Raw genomic sequence first — 18,969 nt, 5'->3', positions numbered from 1 at the left:
GTGTCACATATTTTTACAGATAAATTCCTCTATTTGCATAATATCGAGGTCTCTTTCTTTTTGTTGTCCTTCCTGTCAAAATATATATATATATATATATATATATATAGACCCCTGCCAACCAATGCTTTGTGAGTGAATTTGGTTGACAGAAACTGTGTGGAAGCCCGTCATGTGTGTACGTATGTCCACTGCTTGACAGCTGGTGCTGGTTTGTTTATGTCCCCTTAATTTAGTGGTTCGGCAAAATATAGCAAACTCTAAGAGAAAAAAATACTGAGAATATATTTATTCGACTAAATTATTCCAAGGCAGTGGCTTCAGCATGGCCGCAGTTTGATGACTGAAACAAGTAAAAGATTCTGTTTTCTGCTTGGAGAATACTGCAAGTAGAATGCCAGGCAGTTTCCGACTTCTACAGTACTTTCAGTAAATTGGATTCGTTCGACCGTGCGCGGAACATCAGGTACAACAGTGCGAGTGTAGGAATAACTAACCTGGACAGATGCGCTTAAAGAGTCTGTGAACGAAGTCTATATGGATCAAAGCAGACCAACAAGAAATTAAAATATGCATAACCCCTTCAGTCACTTTATACAATGTATTGGGCAATTTTTCAACATAAATTACAAAAATATAAATAAGTTGAGTCACAATTACCAATTCATTGGACACCTCTAAAACGTACAGATAACCAAGACCACGTGATTCTGACAGTTTGCTCACACGTCATAGAAGATGGCTGCGTGTTCTCGTAAATCACAGATTTAAGTAAATTAGTATGTTTACTTACCTAATGCTAGTAAAATTTTTATTTATCCAGGCCAAAAATTAAGCAGATTTACTCAATGTGTTATTTATCCGTATTTTAGTATAAATAAAAAAATAGTTTTACTTTTTTATCCGTGATTAAAGGGGTTGAGTTATAAAATGACGCTTTAGCGAAACGATGTTCACAAAAATAGTTAATTTGCGTTTATAGATTCGATTCTTTGACGAGATATGACAAAGAATAATCCAACAATTTTAAAAGTAAAGGCGAGCGAAAAAAAGAGGAAAGAAGAGTGCGTGTGAGAGACACAAAGAGAATGAGAGAGTGTATTTTCTTACCTGTTACCAATACAAGATAGAAACACCACCCATAACTAAGTCGAAGCACTTCTTCACCAAACGGTATTTGAATTGGATGCGGTGGCTGAAGTAAGTGATAAACGATTGCAGTTATACACATGGTGAGTCCACTGATCAGAAACATCACGGAACCGTAGAAGACTACCGAGCACATTAAAATTACTGTTATTATCCAAAAGGTGAGCGTCGAACTGGAAAAATTAAAATTAAAATTTTTTTATTAAATGACACGATACAGGAAGTCTGAGCAATCTATTGGGGCTTTACAGAAGGTACTTACCATAGTAAAATATAGGCGTAGTATCCAGCAGTTCGAAGATATTTTCCCCACATTAAATCACTGCCCTCAAAGCATATGTAATCAGTTAGAGTCAGAATTGGTGACGGTAAACCAAGTTGGAACTTGTGGCCACGTTGTATTTGTAATTCGTCCGCTGAAAATTAGAATTTAAAAAACTTAAACATACAGAGAAAAAAGACTTCCTATTACCGTTTGATAAGTTGCTAAATCAACTGAAATCTTTGTTATTTCTATTGTTACAAAATAACTAAACGGCTCAAAGACATGTGGTTCCTATCTAGCAATGACAGTTAATACAGTAACCAGCCCCTTACAACATGAAGTAGGATTAGAAATTCAAATTTGAGATTAAAGAATTCGAGGAACAATATGCATAAAATACATTATGTAGTTTACAAAACTATTTTATTCTTTTTAGAAATCTTCAGTATAATATCTGTAACTAGTTAGATATCTTACGAAATGAGAGGTTTCATTAAAATTAACGATGAAACAAATAAATAGGGAGTAGATTGGAAAATGCATTTTAAGAGAATTAATCATTAAAAAAAAATCTTCGCATTCTAGGTTCACTGGGAGCAGCATTGTTACTGCCTTTTAATCTTTAGTCATTCCTGGTGAAACCGACACAAGAGTAATTGAAGAATTGCAAAAACATTGACCAAATAATTTTTCTTGGTTTAAGGTTTTCTAATCTTATGAGACCTCAGCTATCTAAGTATCCGTTTTATCTCCAGTGTCCAAGGATTTCGGTTAATAGATCTTGGAGGTATTTCTCTTGTTTGTATTCCGTTTTAGATTTTAAACATCTAGAGACGGAATTTTTTTTTATTTGTAATTGCTTGAATAATTTTAGCTGGTCAGTTTTCCTAATCACACATGCAAGATTCTACTGTATAGAGCAATACTATACAGTATTGCTCCAGAACAGTCTTAAATCCAACTTCAACTTACTACTATAAATGTTAGGAAAAGAAATCACGTTAGATTATGACCCAGTTTCTCAGTTATGTAGTCCTAGGCCATTTTGGATTGGGCAATCCTATGATGAAAAAGTACTTTACCTTTTTACAGAAGATGTCGGATTTAATTATCTAATGAGTAAATTTCTTATTTAAGAATCTAGGGAGTAATCTGAGGGAGATTCAACTGCTATTCCTAGGAGATCGAGTGACAACGTGGAGGTTCCTTCGTTGGCTCATTATTTGCCTAGTAATTATTTTAAGAAAACCATTTTACTGTCGATTGGATTCTTTAGATTTCGTATTTTGGGATTTTTAGAAACAGTAGTAAGCAACCTATTTCAGAATTACCAAGGATTTCATTTATAGCTTTGGATATAGCAGTATCAACGACAGAGATTTAGACAATAATCGGAGTTAATCCTTCACATTAATTGAAAGGTAATATGTGATGTGGCATAAAAGGCAAAGTTGAACCGGCATTGATTATTTTGAACTCTTGTTAATCGACATCGCAAATATTCTTCACTGCCGTTGACTGAACACTGAAGTCTAAAGAAAAAAAAAACTTGAATGACCGTGGTGTAGTGAAAGAGTTCATTTGTTTGTTCAAGCAATGTTAGTTGTTTACATGTGGAAGCGCAATGGCACAGTGGTCAGGGCAGCGGACTCGCGGTCATAGGATCGCGGTTTCGATTCCCAGACCGGGCGTTGTGAGTGTTTATTGAGCGAAAACACCTAAAGCTCCACGAGGCTCTGGCAGGGGATGGTGGCGAACCCTGCTGTTCTCTTTCACCACAACTTTCTCTCACTCTTACTTCCTGCTTCTGTTGTGCCTGTAATTCAAAGGGTCAGCCTTGTCACACTGTATCACGCTGAATATCCCCGAGAACTACGTTAAGGGTACACGTGTCTGTGGAGTGCTCAGCCACTTGCACGTTAATTTCACGAGCAGGCTGTTCCGTTGATCGGATCAACTGGAACCCTCGACGTCGTAAGCGACGGAGTGCCAACAACAACAAAGTTGTTTACATAAAACGAAGCGCCGTGGCTTGCTTTCAGTTACCAATATTTTAGTTATCGTGGAAATTATGTGCAAGTTAATATTAAATGGTTCGTAAGATGCAAAAATAAAAGGATATTGTCTTACCGTCGAATAGAAAAAGTTGTTCATTGTAATATACAGTCGAGTTCTGACTGATTTCACCTGCCAAAAGTAAATTAAACTTTTTTTAACAGCAAAGCAAATTAGTTTGGTTGGACAAGGAAGAAAGATTACAAATGCTGCCAAATAAAAAGCCGCTTTGCACTCCTTGAATACAGCCGTAATTGCTAGTTGCAGCAATCCAGTTCTCCGAATACATTCTCATATAACTAATTTTATAGTCAAAATTAACGTCAGTAAAATATTAGCAAGGTTTTGTTTTCCACCATAAATAAGAATTCGAAAATGTTATTTCAAATAGAAACCTATCTTGAATCATTACGTTTATGTTAAATCAGCCAATTAAAAACGCAACCTTAATATTATTAGCTTTTTTGACACCAAATACATTTTTATTTCACTCCACCAGGTATCAATTACTCTCTGTCTTTACAATATAGTTAAATGTGTGTCCTAGGAAAGGAGGGAATTGCCCAAAGTCATCGAGGAGTTGTCTCAGATCAGAAGTGAAGAAGGTGGTTTAGTCTATCAGGGTTTTTATATAACTGGAAATAGTTGAACAACGAATAGGAATACTGATAAAATAGTGTGGAGTTTAATAGGGGAGAGTGCATGTAATGATAATCAGAGAAGAGGCTATTTGAACGTAGGCAAAGTGCAATCAATGAGTGGGGAAGAACAAAATTACTTTAGACAGGCGAGACAATAGCACAACTGCAAAGAAATTGACATCTTGATATTGCCAAAAAGTTCGTAGAGAAGAGAGGGTTTTAGTATAAGGGTCAGAGTGTGTTTGAGGGAATGGAGGATTCAATAAAGATATATAGAAACCATTGTTTATTATTCTACCTGCTCTATAAACAAAGAAAATAAGAGTTCAGTGTTTTTTTTTAATGTTGAGATTTATACTAAATGGAACAATGAATGCGCATGGCTTGATGGTTAAGATGTTCAGTTCATAAGGTCAGGATTTGGATTCATAGATGAGATTGTGTGTTGTGTCTGAGCAAAGCACTTTATTTCACGTTACTCTCGTCTACTCAGCTAAAATGGGTACCAACCGGGCCAAATCATACTCGTTCGTGAGTAACGGCCGGCAATACGTTAATAGCGATTAAATATTTTCGTATTACTGGTTAATTAATTTTGGCGTTTAAAATATTTCTTGAAGGAATTCAAAGAATCTCCAAATGAATATTGCCATTGTGTGAATGTTATATTTCTTGGTCTGTATTTAATGTACGAGCGACTATTTAATGTGGCTGAGCGATTGTTTGTATATAACATCTACAATTTACAATAGTCTCAAGGATAAATAAGGAATCCTCGTATAAAACCTGTCCCTTTGGCACAACTCAAACTGCTTTGTCTTGACTCAGTTTTCGTTTTATCGAAGATTAATTAATTTCATACCCCCACCCCATGTTAAATTGATGAAGTCTATCTGGAGAAAGAATGTGATTAATTTGTTCTTGTCAACCTACCTTTAAGAGTCATGTTGACGCTGGCGAGAGAAAATGATAAACCGATTTTTGCGTCAATTTTTTCCTCGGAATAATCGATGTATGTGGTTTGAGCATTGACGAATCCTTCTTTCCAACTATGACCACAGAGACAAACTACAAATAGAGAAATAAAATGAAAATATATTTAGATTGAAAAGAAGAAAATCGTTTGAAAAGCACGACGGTTAAACGAACAAGATATCAAATTGCCGACATGAAAGTGTTGTTGCAGCTATTACACTGAGCTTCTCAACAGAACGGCTAATGCAAACGTCTTTGAAAGAAATAATCAAGGATATCCAGTTAAAAAAAAAAAGGTTAAGGTCTTTGGAGGGAAAAATATGATGTTACAACTGCCTGTAGCTCTGAGAAGTTGTCTTGTAAATTTGAAGTAATGAAACATTAAATCCGTCCTGCGACTAAATCTCAGCAAAAGACGCCGACCAGACTTAAATTTAGACCAAAATAAACCAGCGGGTAAGTATTTGAGCCAACGAGGTAGCCTTTAAGCTCTCAAGGGGGTGTTACCTCCCAGTTAAAGAGCCACTGATTTAGACAACTTATAGAAATGGGATGGTCACAGACTTGTGCCATCAAGTCGACAAAACGACCCTGAGTGGCGTCTTTGACAAGCACTGCTTTGTCATGGAAATTTCACGAGTGAATATAATTGTGATTTTCCGTTACCTTCGTTTTTTCCCTTGACTGTTAGATGCAGAAAAGTTCATCTGAACCTCTCAGAGCACTCATAACGTAAAAAAGCTAGAACAAATCTCTCTTCTTATGTGCCAAACCCGTTTTACAAACTTCAGCTAACAGACCTCCATGCCCAATTTTGAAGTTTCGTGATTTTTCTGGTGGTGGTGGTGAAGTGGTTTCCTGATGCCTTCTGGTGATTTATTTAGTTTACCCTTGAAGTACAGGACCAATATAACATTGGCGGGAAAGCCGAGAATCAGAACATATCCACACTCCAGATGACCTGTGGGACATATCTAGAGGTTAGCCTCCTAGGCCTGTATATTTTATTCACTAGGCCATCTATTTGAGCTGTAACTGGAGCTCTTGACCGATTATACCATTCCAGTCCAGAGTGGACTAATCTTACTTAGTATTAAGTACTAGTCCAAGATGGTGGATTGGTGAAATTATTAGATCATTTGCTACCAAGGAGTAACAACACCTCCAAAACTGTTGTACTCGCGAGATGGAGCCTCACCACTGGACGAAATTTGACGTCAGAAGGTTGAAAGTCCTAATTAACTTCGGTAAGATTTGAACTCAGAATTTGAAGAGCTAAAACAAATCTCGCATGGAATCTTGTCTTCCGCTTCAATGATTTTGTCACTGTCGGTTTACCGACGATATGGTTGTAGTGAACACGAAAATAATTTCAGGAAGAAGTCGCAGAAAAAAAATGTAATTTTATTTAGATACCATAGATTATACACACGAAAATACACCATCGGTTGTGCTGAGCACATAACAAAAAATATGTGAAAGCTCTACCTATGAAGAAATAAAAAAAAATTAGACATATTCCTATGATTTTGATGTGCAGAAAAAAAAATACTGGGAGAGATTTCCGACGGACAGTTTCGCAGGTTGCTGACCGTCTCTTATAGGACATGTCCTTGAATTTCCTTCCTCAGTTAATGACATAGAATTCAAAGTAGTTAAGAATTGAACTATTAACGTAGCTAATTTGCATCTTTGTATTTTAGCTGGCTCACCATTAATTAAACGACGTATTTTACGCACAACATCGTGCGAATTAGAATAAATTCAAATGCGAGAGTATAACGAATTTTAAGAATATACACACTCACAGACATATGCAGTAGCATAATGTGTGTAGTAGCATTTTTTTGTTGATTTGGTGGCAGTTAAGATCCTTTACATTTTGTTTACGTAGGATTTGAACAAGCGTAAATAGCTATTTGACGTCAACTGCAACATTAGAATTATCTGCATGAATAAACAAAGCATTGTCATACGAATATTCATTTCAAGCTCCACGGAGTTTAAAGAAACTAACAATTTACTTACGTTTGGAACGAAACTATTATTGTTGGTGTATAATTCATTGCGTCTCTTTTTTTTTTTTTTTCCAGCAAATTTTATTCAACAAAAAAATATTTAACGAATACATCTTTAAATGACGGTCTCACCGTCTGCTAAGCAAATGAGAAGCAGTAATTGAAGTAGACGGTGAATATCCTCCGGGATAATCATTTAAAGATTTTGTTACATGTTGAATAAAAAATTTGTTGAAAAAAAAGCCGCAATAATTATGCACCAATCCAATAGAATAAATTTTATTTTTAATTTGGTTGAGCGTGAAATCTACTTTAAATAGCATATAAATAGCGGTGATGGGGACAAAGACAAAATTTACCATAACTGATATTTTCGGGAAGTAAATCAGTAATAGAATTATTTTAATAGGATGTCCACCATAAGTACAGGTGCGTTGATAGTGTGTTGCTAGCGTTCGGTTTATAACTGTTCGGAGGTGGATTCGATTGACGCACCTGGAGAAACAATGTGTCCTTGAGCAAGGCACTTCATTCGACGTTGCTTCAGTCCACTTAACTGGAAATATGTATCAGCGATAGTTAGGAAGAGAATGCGCAAGTTAACCCTGTGGTGGACTGGTGTCTCGTTCAAGAGGAGTTTCGTATTCTCAGTTGCTCAAAAGCATCACGTCCATCTAGATAAAGTTCAGCTTACTAGGTAGAGACAGATATTAACAAAGTATTAATATGAGTTCCTACTTACCGAGAATTATCATTATCACAGTGAAATTGAACGTCAAAGCAAAAAAAGATTTGAATCTCTGAAACAGAAGAAAAAAAGTTGTAAGAATAGCAACTTCAAAATTAAAAAGTTAATGCTTTCGTAATTCACACCTACGGGTTCTTCAAACCAGCTAAGACAATGACTCTCATTCTGAGAAAAGTTTTGTCTATGCCAGTTGAGTAGCAAAACCAACTACTTCAAGTGAAAAACTAAAAGCTTTTTGTGAAGTCATATTTAACAAGAGCACTCAGAGAGCGCAAACCTCTGTCAATTTTTCTTTATTTTGGTACTACTGCCACAACACAGAGGGGACAAAAAAACATAAAACGAATGAAAATGAGATGTTATATAAAAATGAAATGGCTGCATGGGCTCCACTCCCATGCAGTATCATTTGAACGTTTATATAAACTATTTACAATTGTTCTATTATCTTACTGTTTTTTCTTAATCACGTTTTTTCCTCATTTAAAAAAAAAATGAAACAATTTTACTTATTTCTTTCTTTGTTCAATAAAACAATTTTACTTTTTAATATCTCATGAAAGGTTCTAAATCTTTTAGCTCCACTACTGGTGGCAATTCATCGAACTCCATCACTCCTGGCGGGTCAATCCCTTTTCCATACATGTCCTTTAGTCTATTGTAGATGTCCTTGTCAACCATGATGGCCTTCACATTCTCGGAATACACATCTGTGAGAAACTTTACTCTTAGATGCCTCATCTTTAATATTTTCTTTTCAGTTTCTTTGCTTTTTGCGTACGTCACAAAATTCCATCGAAATTTTCCTTTTCTTATTTGTTTTCTCTTTTCCTGCTCAGCTCCTGGTACCTTCTTTTCTTCCACCATTCTGAACAGTCTCTCCAGTTGCGTTTCTAAATTGTCTTCCTCCGCTGGAACAACCGGCGTCTCTTCACCAATGTCTCTTCCTTGTGCAACTCCTCCTTGAACACTTCTTCGAGTTCCTTTTCGCTTACTTTAACCACCACCATTTCGTCTTCCTTCTTTCTGGTCTCCTCCTTTTCCATCTCTTCTTTTTCTGCTCCTCTGGCGGAGAGTTCACTCTCCCACTTCTCTTTCTTTTTTTAAACACCGTGAACCCATCCTCCGTTGCTTTCTCCTTTGTCTCGACCTCTACCACCTGGTCCGTGCTCTCCTGCCTCTCCGTCTGGTCTATCTGTTGTTCCCTCTGGGGGCACTTCACCTTCATGTGGCCCTTTCCCCCACATGTATAACATATAGGCGGCCTGCCCTCCACCACCATTCTCAATCTTACGCCATCGGGCAGCACTATCTCTTCGACAATGTGCTCTAGGTCAAGAAAAAAGAGTGCGTCAACTGGAGAGGTCAATCACTGGATATGATTGTCCAGGGTTCAAAAAAAACGATGGAAAACATTACGGAAATAATAATTATGGAAGAAACAATTATGACTGTCAGGGTTGAAGGAAGAGTTCTACGCTGCTTTAAATGTGGCCTGAAGGGACACATAAGAGCAGAAGGTACGTCAAAGACAAGGAAAAAGCGACCAGAAAATACAGAAGAGAAGATAGAAGAGAGCCACAGAAAGGAAGTAACCGAAAAAGAAACGGAAGTAGCAGAAATAGGAAAAAATAAATGGGAAAATGTAACAGGAAAAGAACGAAAAAAGGCAAGTGAGCTAAACTGTAACCCACATTCCACACCCATACCACCCACACCCTCTCAGACCCACCCACTCCCTCTCAGACCCACCCACTCCCTGCAGACACTAGGCCTATCCATTGTTTGTCACCTCTATGTTATCTCGCATATGTAATAAAAAAAAACCCCAGGTATTTCGTCTCTGTGAAGTTTTTACGTGGGTTTGTGCTGAAGTGTTTATCGAATTGTTGCCATTGTTGTTGATTTGAATTTTTTGAATTGTTGCCAAAGTTGTTAATTTGTTTATTGTTGTTTTGTTTCCCATTGTGGGGAAAATGGAGAAGGCGCCGGAGGCAGGTCCAAGTTATGCGACCGCAACGGGCAAAGGAGTAGACACGCGAGAGTTGGAGGTCCGCGAGATGAAAGTGGAGCCTAGAAAGATGAAGGAGAGTGAGAAATTAATCACAAAGGAAGGAAACATTTTGAAGCTAACACCGCCTGAAGAGCCATCGGCCAACAGGACAAAAAGAACGGTTATATTTAAAACCATGAAGGCAGCCACGAGAAAGATAGAGATCGCACCAATAGAGGCCATAGAGGAATATGTTAAGAATATAAAAAGATTCACAACATACATTACGAGAGGGAGGAGATACGCCACTGTGGAGGTGCGCTTCACAACAGAGGAGGGGGCAATAGAGCACTCCACAGAGGCAATAAGGACAGAGGAATGGGTACTCTTGCCTTCGTACTGCGGCAAACGTGTGGCCAAGGTGTGAGTAGGAAAGGTACCACCCGAATTGAAAGAATGGCTGATGACAGCCATAACGTATATGAAAGACTGGAAGATTCTGAAGGCTACAAGGACCCAGAAGGTGAACTACTGGGGATATGGGATCGAACTAACGATTCAGGCAACAACGGAGGACTTGAATAGTGTAGTGGATGAGATTGTGCTGCCAGAAGATGTGAGACTGAGAGTTACTGTGGAAGGTAGGCCGCCATTGTGTTTCACATGTGGAGAAAAGGACCACATGAAGGCATGGTGCACCCAAAGAAAGCCACAAACAGAACAGGAGAAGAGACAGGAGAGGGTGGACCATGTAGTACAGGACAAGGCAACAGACAAAGAAACAGAAAAAGAAACGGAGAATGGATTCACTATGGTTAAAAAGAAAAGAAGGAGGAGCGGAGGAATGAGTTCTCCGTCAGAGAAGCAGAAAAAAAGAGAGAAGAGGTGAGAAAAGAAACTGTGAAGGAGGGCTGTAGGAAGGAAAAAGAAAGTAAAAAGAAAGTGGAGTTACCAGTGGAGAAAGTGTGGGAAACCCAACTGTATGAAGGTGAGATGGACAGACTATTTATGGAGGAAGAAAAGAGAACCAAAAGTCCAAGAGAACAGAAAGATACGAGGAGGAGATGTAGTGTGGTATTATGTAACGTACCCAAAAAATGTTGAAACAGAAAAAGATAATCAAGTTTCACTTAATAATAAGAGTTAAGGTGCCTTCATACGTTTACGCAGAGGATATGAAGGCAATATTGATTGAAGAGGAAAACTACAGAAAGTTGAAAGAGATGTGTGGAGATAGAATTTACCCACCAGGAGTGGAGGGGGAATTTAAAGAGTTGCCACCAGAGGTGGATTTGAGAGATATCGAACCACTGATGAAGTTCTAAAGACAAAAAAAAAAAAAGTAGGAAATTAAAGGGGAAAAAAAAAGAACAATTGTAGATAATACATATAACGGTTCAAATGGTACTGCATGGGAGTGGGGCCCGTGCGTCCATTTTCATATAACTTTCATCTCATTTACATTCGTTTTAGGTTTTTCGTCCTCACTGTGGTCTTGTCCGTCCTTGTGGTGTCCACATCTATGTTTAGGGCTTTATGCCTAATAAAGAAATAGGTATTTCGTCTTTCTTTACGTTCCGAGTTTAAATTCTATCAAGGTCAACTTTGCCTTTTATCCTTATGGGATCGATAAATTAAGTACCAGTTGCATTCTGGGGTCGATCTAATCGACTGGCTACCTCCCCAAATTTCGGGCCTTGTGCCTTGAGTAGAAAAGATTATTTTAAAATCTTTGTTTCGGTTCTTTTCCGACTGTACAACAGGAGACAAGCTTTCAGCTTATTCATGTAAAAGCACAATTTGGGATTGTAGAAGAAAGCGGGCATCCTTATTTTTAACAGGTTGGCTTAAGGATGGGGTTCAAACGAAACCAAAAGAACCTTACAAGGCTGATAATGTTTTAAGTGATATGTCACAATGTAATAGAAGTTTAAGTAACTTTAAGTGGAAGAAACAAAAACAAACAACCAAAAAAAAAAAAAAAAAACAGCAGTGACTAGATAATTAATGAAAAGCTTAAATCCTAGATTTGGTCAAATTACTTTAGTCAGAGTGGAGTATTTGGGCCTGCGAATGAGATATCCTGAAACCAAAGGATATTTTCCTCTAGTCCGAAGGCTTCGGGGAGTTGCTTAAGTTGATCTCACTAATTGAATGGTATAATTTTTTATTGATCCAAAAAGGACGAAAGGAAAATTTGATTTCGGTGGGATATGTGTGACAAAGGTCACAAATAAAAAGACATTACAAGAACAAATTACAAATGAAGAAATAAAATAAAAAGCGGTGATTTATCTAGAATCAAATGAGAAAACAAGCATAAAAATTGTACAAAAAGAAACGAAATTGAGACAGCTACTTAGAACCAATCAACGAAGCCCATTGATATATTACCTTGATATCAAAGTAAAGTGACCTTTTATCGGATGAGAGTAAGCCTATTCGAGTAAATCTCGTCAATCAACCGCCTTTCAGAAAATTTACCGGAAGGATGTATCTCTCTTCACTGTTGCTGAGTAGAACCTGTATAATATTGTTTCTAACTTAGATAACGCTTCGAATATCAAGATAAGCCCGGGCTTATCTGGATTGTATGAGTGTCTATGTCAACAAGAGCACATTAGCTACTTTTTCTTATGAAACTACTAAATTTACTGTTGTTCAATAACGTCTTACATTAGTTACACTATAACAAATATGTAGAAAAGAAACATATAGACGATTGATTACTATTTGCCGGTTGCGGCTTAGCCCCGACTCAACACAGGCTTATGAGAAAAAGGCGTTTCAGCCGTGACCGTCTCAACATTATTTATTTTAGACTATATTATTCGTGATATTCTCGCTTTAAAGCAATCTTTCTGCTTTTTCCATCTAACGTTTATTTTATTGAGCAGGGGTGATATAGTGGTAGAGAAGAAAACAGGATTTGAACAAGGAGCACGCAGAATCTCCAAGCTAAATACTGTAATGTGATTCGTAGGTTACTTGACTATTTTGGCAATTATAAACATTACAGTTGGGCATTTATCGAATCTTTTAAAGTTATAATACGAAGATGGAGAGAGTTAGCGAGAGTAATTGAACATCGAAATAAAAAAGAAAATAACTCACCGATTTTCTACGACTTCCTAGAGTCGCAAATATTGCTGCTACGTACAGAAGACCACACATATAAATAACACTTACGAAGGTTTTATCAACGGAAACCTCACTTCGGAGACTGTCGTAATAACTAAAACCGTACGGTCCACGAAAAGCTCTGAACAATGCCATACTACATGGAAAGAAAAAACAAAAAACAATCTTTAAATCCACTTAAAAAAATATACAAACACAACAGACATAGTATATGAGTGATGGAGGAAAAATATTTATCTTACGTTTTTTCCTGAAGCATTAGTGGTGCGAAGCAAACTGTGTGAACTCAAATGAGATCGTGTCGCCCGACAGTCAAGAGAAACTGTTTTTAAAAAATTAGAAAACCTCTAGCAGATGATAATCTAAACTTTATAATACACTACTACAATAAAACAGCTGCGCGCGTGTGACTTTTCATTTTAACTATTTGCAAATGTAATCTGAAAGCTTAAAAGAAAAAAAATACCAGAACTCACATATCCAGTTTCAATTCTCAAACATAAACGAAATAATTTTTTCTGATTTTGATTTATAATATCAAATCGGTGGATTAGCCAAATCGATAGAACGTCGAACAAAACGTACTGCAGTATTTTTCCTTCGTCTTGTTTAACATCCAAGTTCAGATCCAATTGTGGTCAACTTTGCCTTTCATCCTTTCAAGCCCGACAAAATAAAATAGTGGTCAATGACTGGGGTCGACGATATCGACTGATCCCTTCCCTCAAAAATTGCTGAACATGTGCCTAAATGAGAAACCACTGATTTCTAATATAGACACAAAGTCTCAATTATTATTTTTTTTTCCTTTTTGTAGGAAAGTGGTGCTGGTCTCATCGATTTAATGGGCCTGTTATGTTTGGCTGATACTCTATTTATTCCACCCCAGATAAATGAAAAGTAAAGTCGTCCGTGTGGGATTTGAAAGGAATAAGCTTCTCGATTCGTGGTTTTATTATGTGTCTATGGCGTCATGCTTGATTAAAAAAAAAAAACCCCAAAAAGTATTGGAATTGTAAAATATCTAAAAATAAGGTCGATAGACTTTCAAATTTATCATACTAAGTCGAAAACAAATCATGTAAAAGCTCGCCATGATTGGGTTTAAAAAAAGCATTGACTCTTTTGAACCACATGGTGTTTTGGTATCTGTAACCAAAAAAAGACAAATGCTTTTTCTGTTGGGATTGAAATCGATGGGTGCATATAGAAAACAAAGGATAAAGTGCCTAAAACTATTTTATTGGTCTGTAAAACTATATATATTATATAGTTTTATATCATATATACTGGAAGACGATCTCTGATTGGCTATTACACTTCAAAACGTTTGTTTCATCGGGCCGATGGCTCGGCCTCAAATCCTTTCAACTTCTATCACTTGGGTCGATCCATCGGGCTGCGTCTTCCAAGGGGGTTAAAAAAACATCTTTTTTTATTGTTGGCACTAAGGCGGTGAGTTAGCAGAACCGTTAGCATACCGGATAAAATGCTTAGCGGCATTTCGTCCGTCTTTACGTTCTGGGTTCAAATTCCACCGTTTGTCCTTTCGAGGTCGATAAAATAAGTATCAATCAAAAATGAGGTCGAGGTAATCGTCTTTCCCCTCCCCTCAAAAACTGTTCGTTCTGTGCCAAAATTCGAAACCTTTATTGCAAAATCGCTCTGGCAAAACAGCTATAATATATTTTCCTGTGATGCAACCTAGAATATATATATCGCAACATAGAGGGATATTTTATTCTTATCTGCCTCGGCTTATCTCGTTGTGGATGGGTATCGTATCTTCGGCTAACATCATCCGTAATACAAGGCGGCGAATGGCAGAATCGTTAGCATGCCGGGAATTTCGTCCGTCTTCACATTCTGAGTCCCAATTCCGCTGAGGTCGATTTTTGTCTTTCATTCTTTCAGGGTCGATAAAATAAGTATTAGTTGAGCGTTGGAGTCAATCCAATGACTTACCCCGTCTCTCGAACTTGTCTTTGTGTCAAAATTTAAAACCAGCGTTATCCGTAATATATAACGAAACATGGATGACTGTCATGATTAACTTTATGTATTAAAAAATTGTTATGCTTTCACAACTTTAATTTCTGAGCTACAAGGATTCTATATCAATTACATTGCATTTAACAATGCATTAATACAGGCCTACCCTAACCCTCTAACTTAAATCAGTACCTAGCTTTAATAGTTTTGAAAGAGTTTTGAGACAATCAACATGTTAAATATATAATTTCTCTAAGGTGGCAATCGTTAGAACGTAGGGGAAAAAGGCCATGTGATTTCTTTCAGCTCCTTACATTCATGGTAGAAATCTCCTCGATGCCAACTTTGCATTTCATCCTTTTGTGGTAGATAAAATAAAGAACTGGAAAATATATTATACCTATTTGTAGACAATAAGCCCCGACAGATAGAAAATAAATGTTCTCTCCATAAACAACAAATTGCCTTTACAACTTATCTTGACATTCCATGTTCAATGACTGCAATAATTTGTTCCAGTTCTGGCAATGGCCAATAACTTTGAGGGCAGAAAGCAGTCGATTAAATCGACCCTAATACTTCACTGGTAAAGTCAACGTCAGCGACATTTGAACTCTGCATGTAAAATCCGGAAGAAATATCATAAGGCGCTTTTTTTCAAGGTTTTATTGATTTTGCCAGTGCACCATCTTAGTGTTTCCAATAAAGGGTTTCAGATTTTGGCACAGGACGAGCAGCTTTGAGGGGAGGGAGAAGACGATTACCTCAACCTCATTACTTGATTCATACTGAAGTATATGTGGGCGACAGGCTCGCTCCGCTTTTAATTGATGACCTAAATTAGAACAAAATATTATAAAACTCACACAAAGGCTATCAAATATGTCACCCACCCTGCCATACGTGTCCTAAGCAAAAGAAACTCTCGTTCATTTATACAGTTTTACTGAAGTTGAAACTAAATCCTGATTGATCGACGAGACATAATTTTATTATTACACGAATTTATGGGACGAAGCTACGTGTTATAGTTTAATGTGTCTATATTTTTATACTGAAATGGTAAACTTAATCAGTCGACCAATTTGATACCATCACAACTTGACTCCTGTGTTTCTTTGATAGAATCCATTCTGTTGCAGTCATTTGGATCAAATCTTCGGTCTGAGGATAACATAGGAGAAGACTTAAAGTTCTTTCCACTTCTGGCGATCTACAAAAGAGAGGGGCGGGTCATGGAAACAGCTCTTTCTTGTTTGACTAAGCTATTAAAAAACACGGGTAAAGAAGGAATAATATTGTTGCTTATCAACAAGAAAATTAAATTAGGTTTGTTTTCGATGAAGGAGTTTATATATATTAGGGGCTGAAAAGAGAAACGCGAATTGTGAAATAGATGCTTTCCTTAGGAGAATTAGTGTACCGGATATTGAAATCAGAATGTGATACCAGTTTACCAGAAATTTAGATGTAATACAATACCTTCAATAATGGCGTCTTACCTTAGCACTTACCCCAATACACTTAGTGGCATATCAATTGTCACTAAACTACCTGCTTGCAGATAAAAGCTAGGTTCATGGGCCCGGTTTCCCGGTTTCTATGGCGTATGTATTCCCCCCAGCTGGACGGGACGCCAGTCCATCGCAAGGTTACTCAAGGAACAGGAAGAAAGAGTGAGAGAAAGTTGGGGCGAAAGAGTACAACAGGGGTCGCCACCATCCCCTGCCGGAGTCTCGTGGAGCTTAGGTGTTTTCGCTCAATAAACACTCACAAAGCCCGGTCTGGGAATCGAAACCGCGATCTTCCGCCCGCGAGTCCGCTGCTCTAACCACTGGGCTATTGCGCTTCCACTAGTAGGGTCAACTGTCAAATAATTACGATTTTATGCAACATATTCCCCTCTCAGACCCTCCTATATTTTCTTTTACCCAAAGCCAGGAACTTTTCAGTACCCCCTCGTATATGTGTGTATATGTGTATATATGTGTGTATCTACGACGGGTTTTCGCGGTTACTGTCTACCAAATTCATTCACAAAACATTGATCGCCTCGGAGATGTCTAGAAGACATTTCTTGAAGATGCTACGCAATGTAACTGAACGCCAAACTACGTGGTTGCAAAATGAGCTTCAAAACCACACAGCCAATCCTGCGCCTATATATGTACATGGCGTTTCGAGTATCTAAGTTTCACCCTTTGTAATGAGAATAGTGAAGGCGCACAACCTCGTGGTCAGGAGTTGGGCTCACGAACATAAAGTCGAAGGCTCAATTCCTGAATTCCTGGAAGAGATGGCCTGTTGTGCTATTGAGCAAGACACTTAATTCCACATTGCTCCAGTTTCCTCCGTGGAGAATGAGTACCACTCGAGTGCTGGTATAGTCCTCTCTCTCACTAGTTGTCACATCTGCGATGTTCCACTGAATCAAGATTGAAAGGGCCGAGAGGCTGTCTATGTCAGTTTGCAACCACATATGCATCTCAATAAAAAGAAAAAGTAAAATATTTCGAGGTCACTACTCGCTTGCAAATGACGGCTATGGTTTTTGTTGGCGCAGAAAGGTCGAAAGTTTGGGAAGGTTGTTTCACAACCACGAAGTCTCGGTTGTGATTTTCCTGTGTGGTATTTGGGTAAGTTATTCTTTGTAACCTTGGGTCGTCCAGTATCATGTGAGTGAACTTGAGCAGACGGAAACTGTATAGAAACCTTTCGGATATATTGTACATGTAACTCAAAGGTCCAACTTTGTTACATTGTTATGTTGCTTCTGCTTGAGAAATTACAGTTATGTATGTGAACTCATTGAACCTATTGTGCAACTGATAAACCATGGTCGAAAATTCTGACCGAGGTTCATTCATCGATGAAAATAATAAATCAGCTAATTCTGACCAAGAAAGACAAGGGAGAGAATTTCTTTTACACCCGGGAATGCTACGAGTGAGTGAGTATGATGTGTGAGGGTATCTTCACAACCCACAGCGATTACGTTTTATTAGACTTTATCAACGAAGTATAGTCTAAGCATGACTACCTGCTTTCGAACCACATGGTTCCGGGTTCAGTCCCACTGCGTAGGCCCTTGGGAAAGTGTCTTCTACTATAGTCCCGAGCCGACCAAAGCTTTGTGAGTGAATTTGGTAGATGGAAACTGAAAGAATCCCGTCATAGTTTATGAAAAAGGGAAACTGTATTAACTCAGTAAACACTTGACTAGTGTAAAGGCACGTGGCTCTGTGGTTTAGAGAGGTCAGTTCATGATCATAATACCGTGGTTCAATATTTGGCACGGAAACCGCGTTGTGACCTTGGGCGAGGCATTTAATTTCACGTTAATCCCGTCTATTGAGCTGGAAATTAGTACCAGCCACATACGGGTACAGATATCACCCCTCCCCCGTCTATGTGTGTGTATGTGTGTGTGTGTGTGTGTGTGTGTGTGTGTGTGTGTGTTTGTGTTTGTGCCGCATCCCCGCTTGATAACCAGCGTTGGTTTGTTTACAACCCCGTTACTTAGCGGTACAGCATAAGATTCGATAGAATAAATATCAAGTTTAAGAAAAATAGGTTTTAGGTCGATTCATTCGTCTGAAATCCTTCGAGGCGATGCCCAGCCTGCACGTGCTCCAACAACAGAAACAAGTAAAAGATATCTATCTATCTATCTATCTATCTATCTCTATGGACAGACGGTAGACGTGTCGGCTCCGTAAGTTTTGCCTTTTTCATGTTTTAAAAAGTTTGTTTGTAAAGTTTATTTTAAATAGAAAGTTGTATAACAACTTGTAGACTCTCTGGTGCAAGTTTTTTGCGACGGAAATCTGCCCTGTGTGGCACATTTCCAGGTTTTAAAAATCAATTTCGGCTTTCTAGCCATTTTTTTTTTTTGAGACGATGGCGTCTTGTAGCCATGAAAATTTTCGTGAAACGAACGCTGAATTTTGCACTGTTTCGTTCGAAAAAGAATTTCCTAGTTTTCCTTCCTC

The 18,969-nt window shown here is 37.9% G+C and overlaps 1 protein-coding gene across 3 annotated transcripts in view; it reads right to left on the bottom strand.

Moving 5' to 3' along the window:
- The window catches only part of LOC106882947 (dual oxidase maturation factor 1), a 52,366-nt gene that overhangs the window by 3,241 nt on the left and 30,156 nt on the right, over positions 1-18,969 (bottom strand). For 2 of the 3 annotated variants that reach the window (XM_014933795.2, XM_014933811.2), the window contains exons 2-7: positions 12,959-13,121; positions 7,846-7,903; positions 5,044-5,178; positions 3,545-3,601; positions 1,412-1,565; positions 1,111-1,322 (exon numbers count right to left, since the gene is read on the bottom strand). In XM_014933795.2, coding sequence (XP_014789281.1) covers positions 1,111-1,322; positions 1,412-1,565; positions 3,545-3,601; positions 5,044-5,178; positions 7,846-7,903; positions 12,959-13,121 — 779 coding nt within the window. Of the gene's footprint in view, positions 1-1,110; positions 1,323-1,411; positions 1,566-3,544; positions 3,602-5,043; positions 5,179-7,845; positions 7,904-12,958; positions 13,122-13,227; positions 13,314-18,969 lie in introns of those variants that run through there. The other variant, XM_014933802.2, reaches the window with a different exon arrangement.

This window comes from Octopus bimaculoides, chromosome 6, assembly GCF_001194135.2.
Source record: "Octopus bimaculoides isolate UCB-OBI-ISO-001 chromosome 6, ASM119413v2, whole genome shotgun sequence".
Taxonomy (NCBI): domain Eukaryota; kingdom Metazoa; phylum Mollusca; class Cephalopoda; order Octopoda; family Octopodidae; genus Octopus; species Octopus bimaculoides.
Note: the sequence above shows the minus strand (reverse complement) of the source record. Positions and strands in the feature narration are given on the sequence as shown.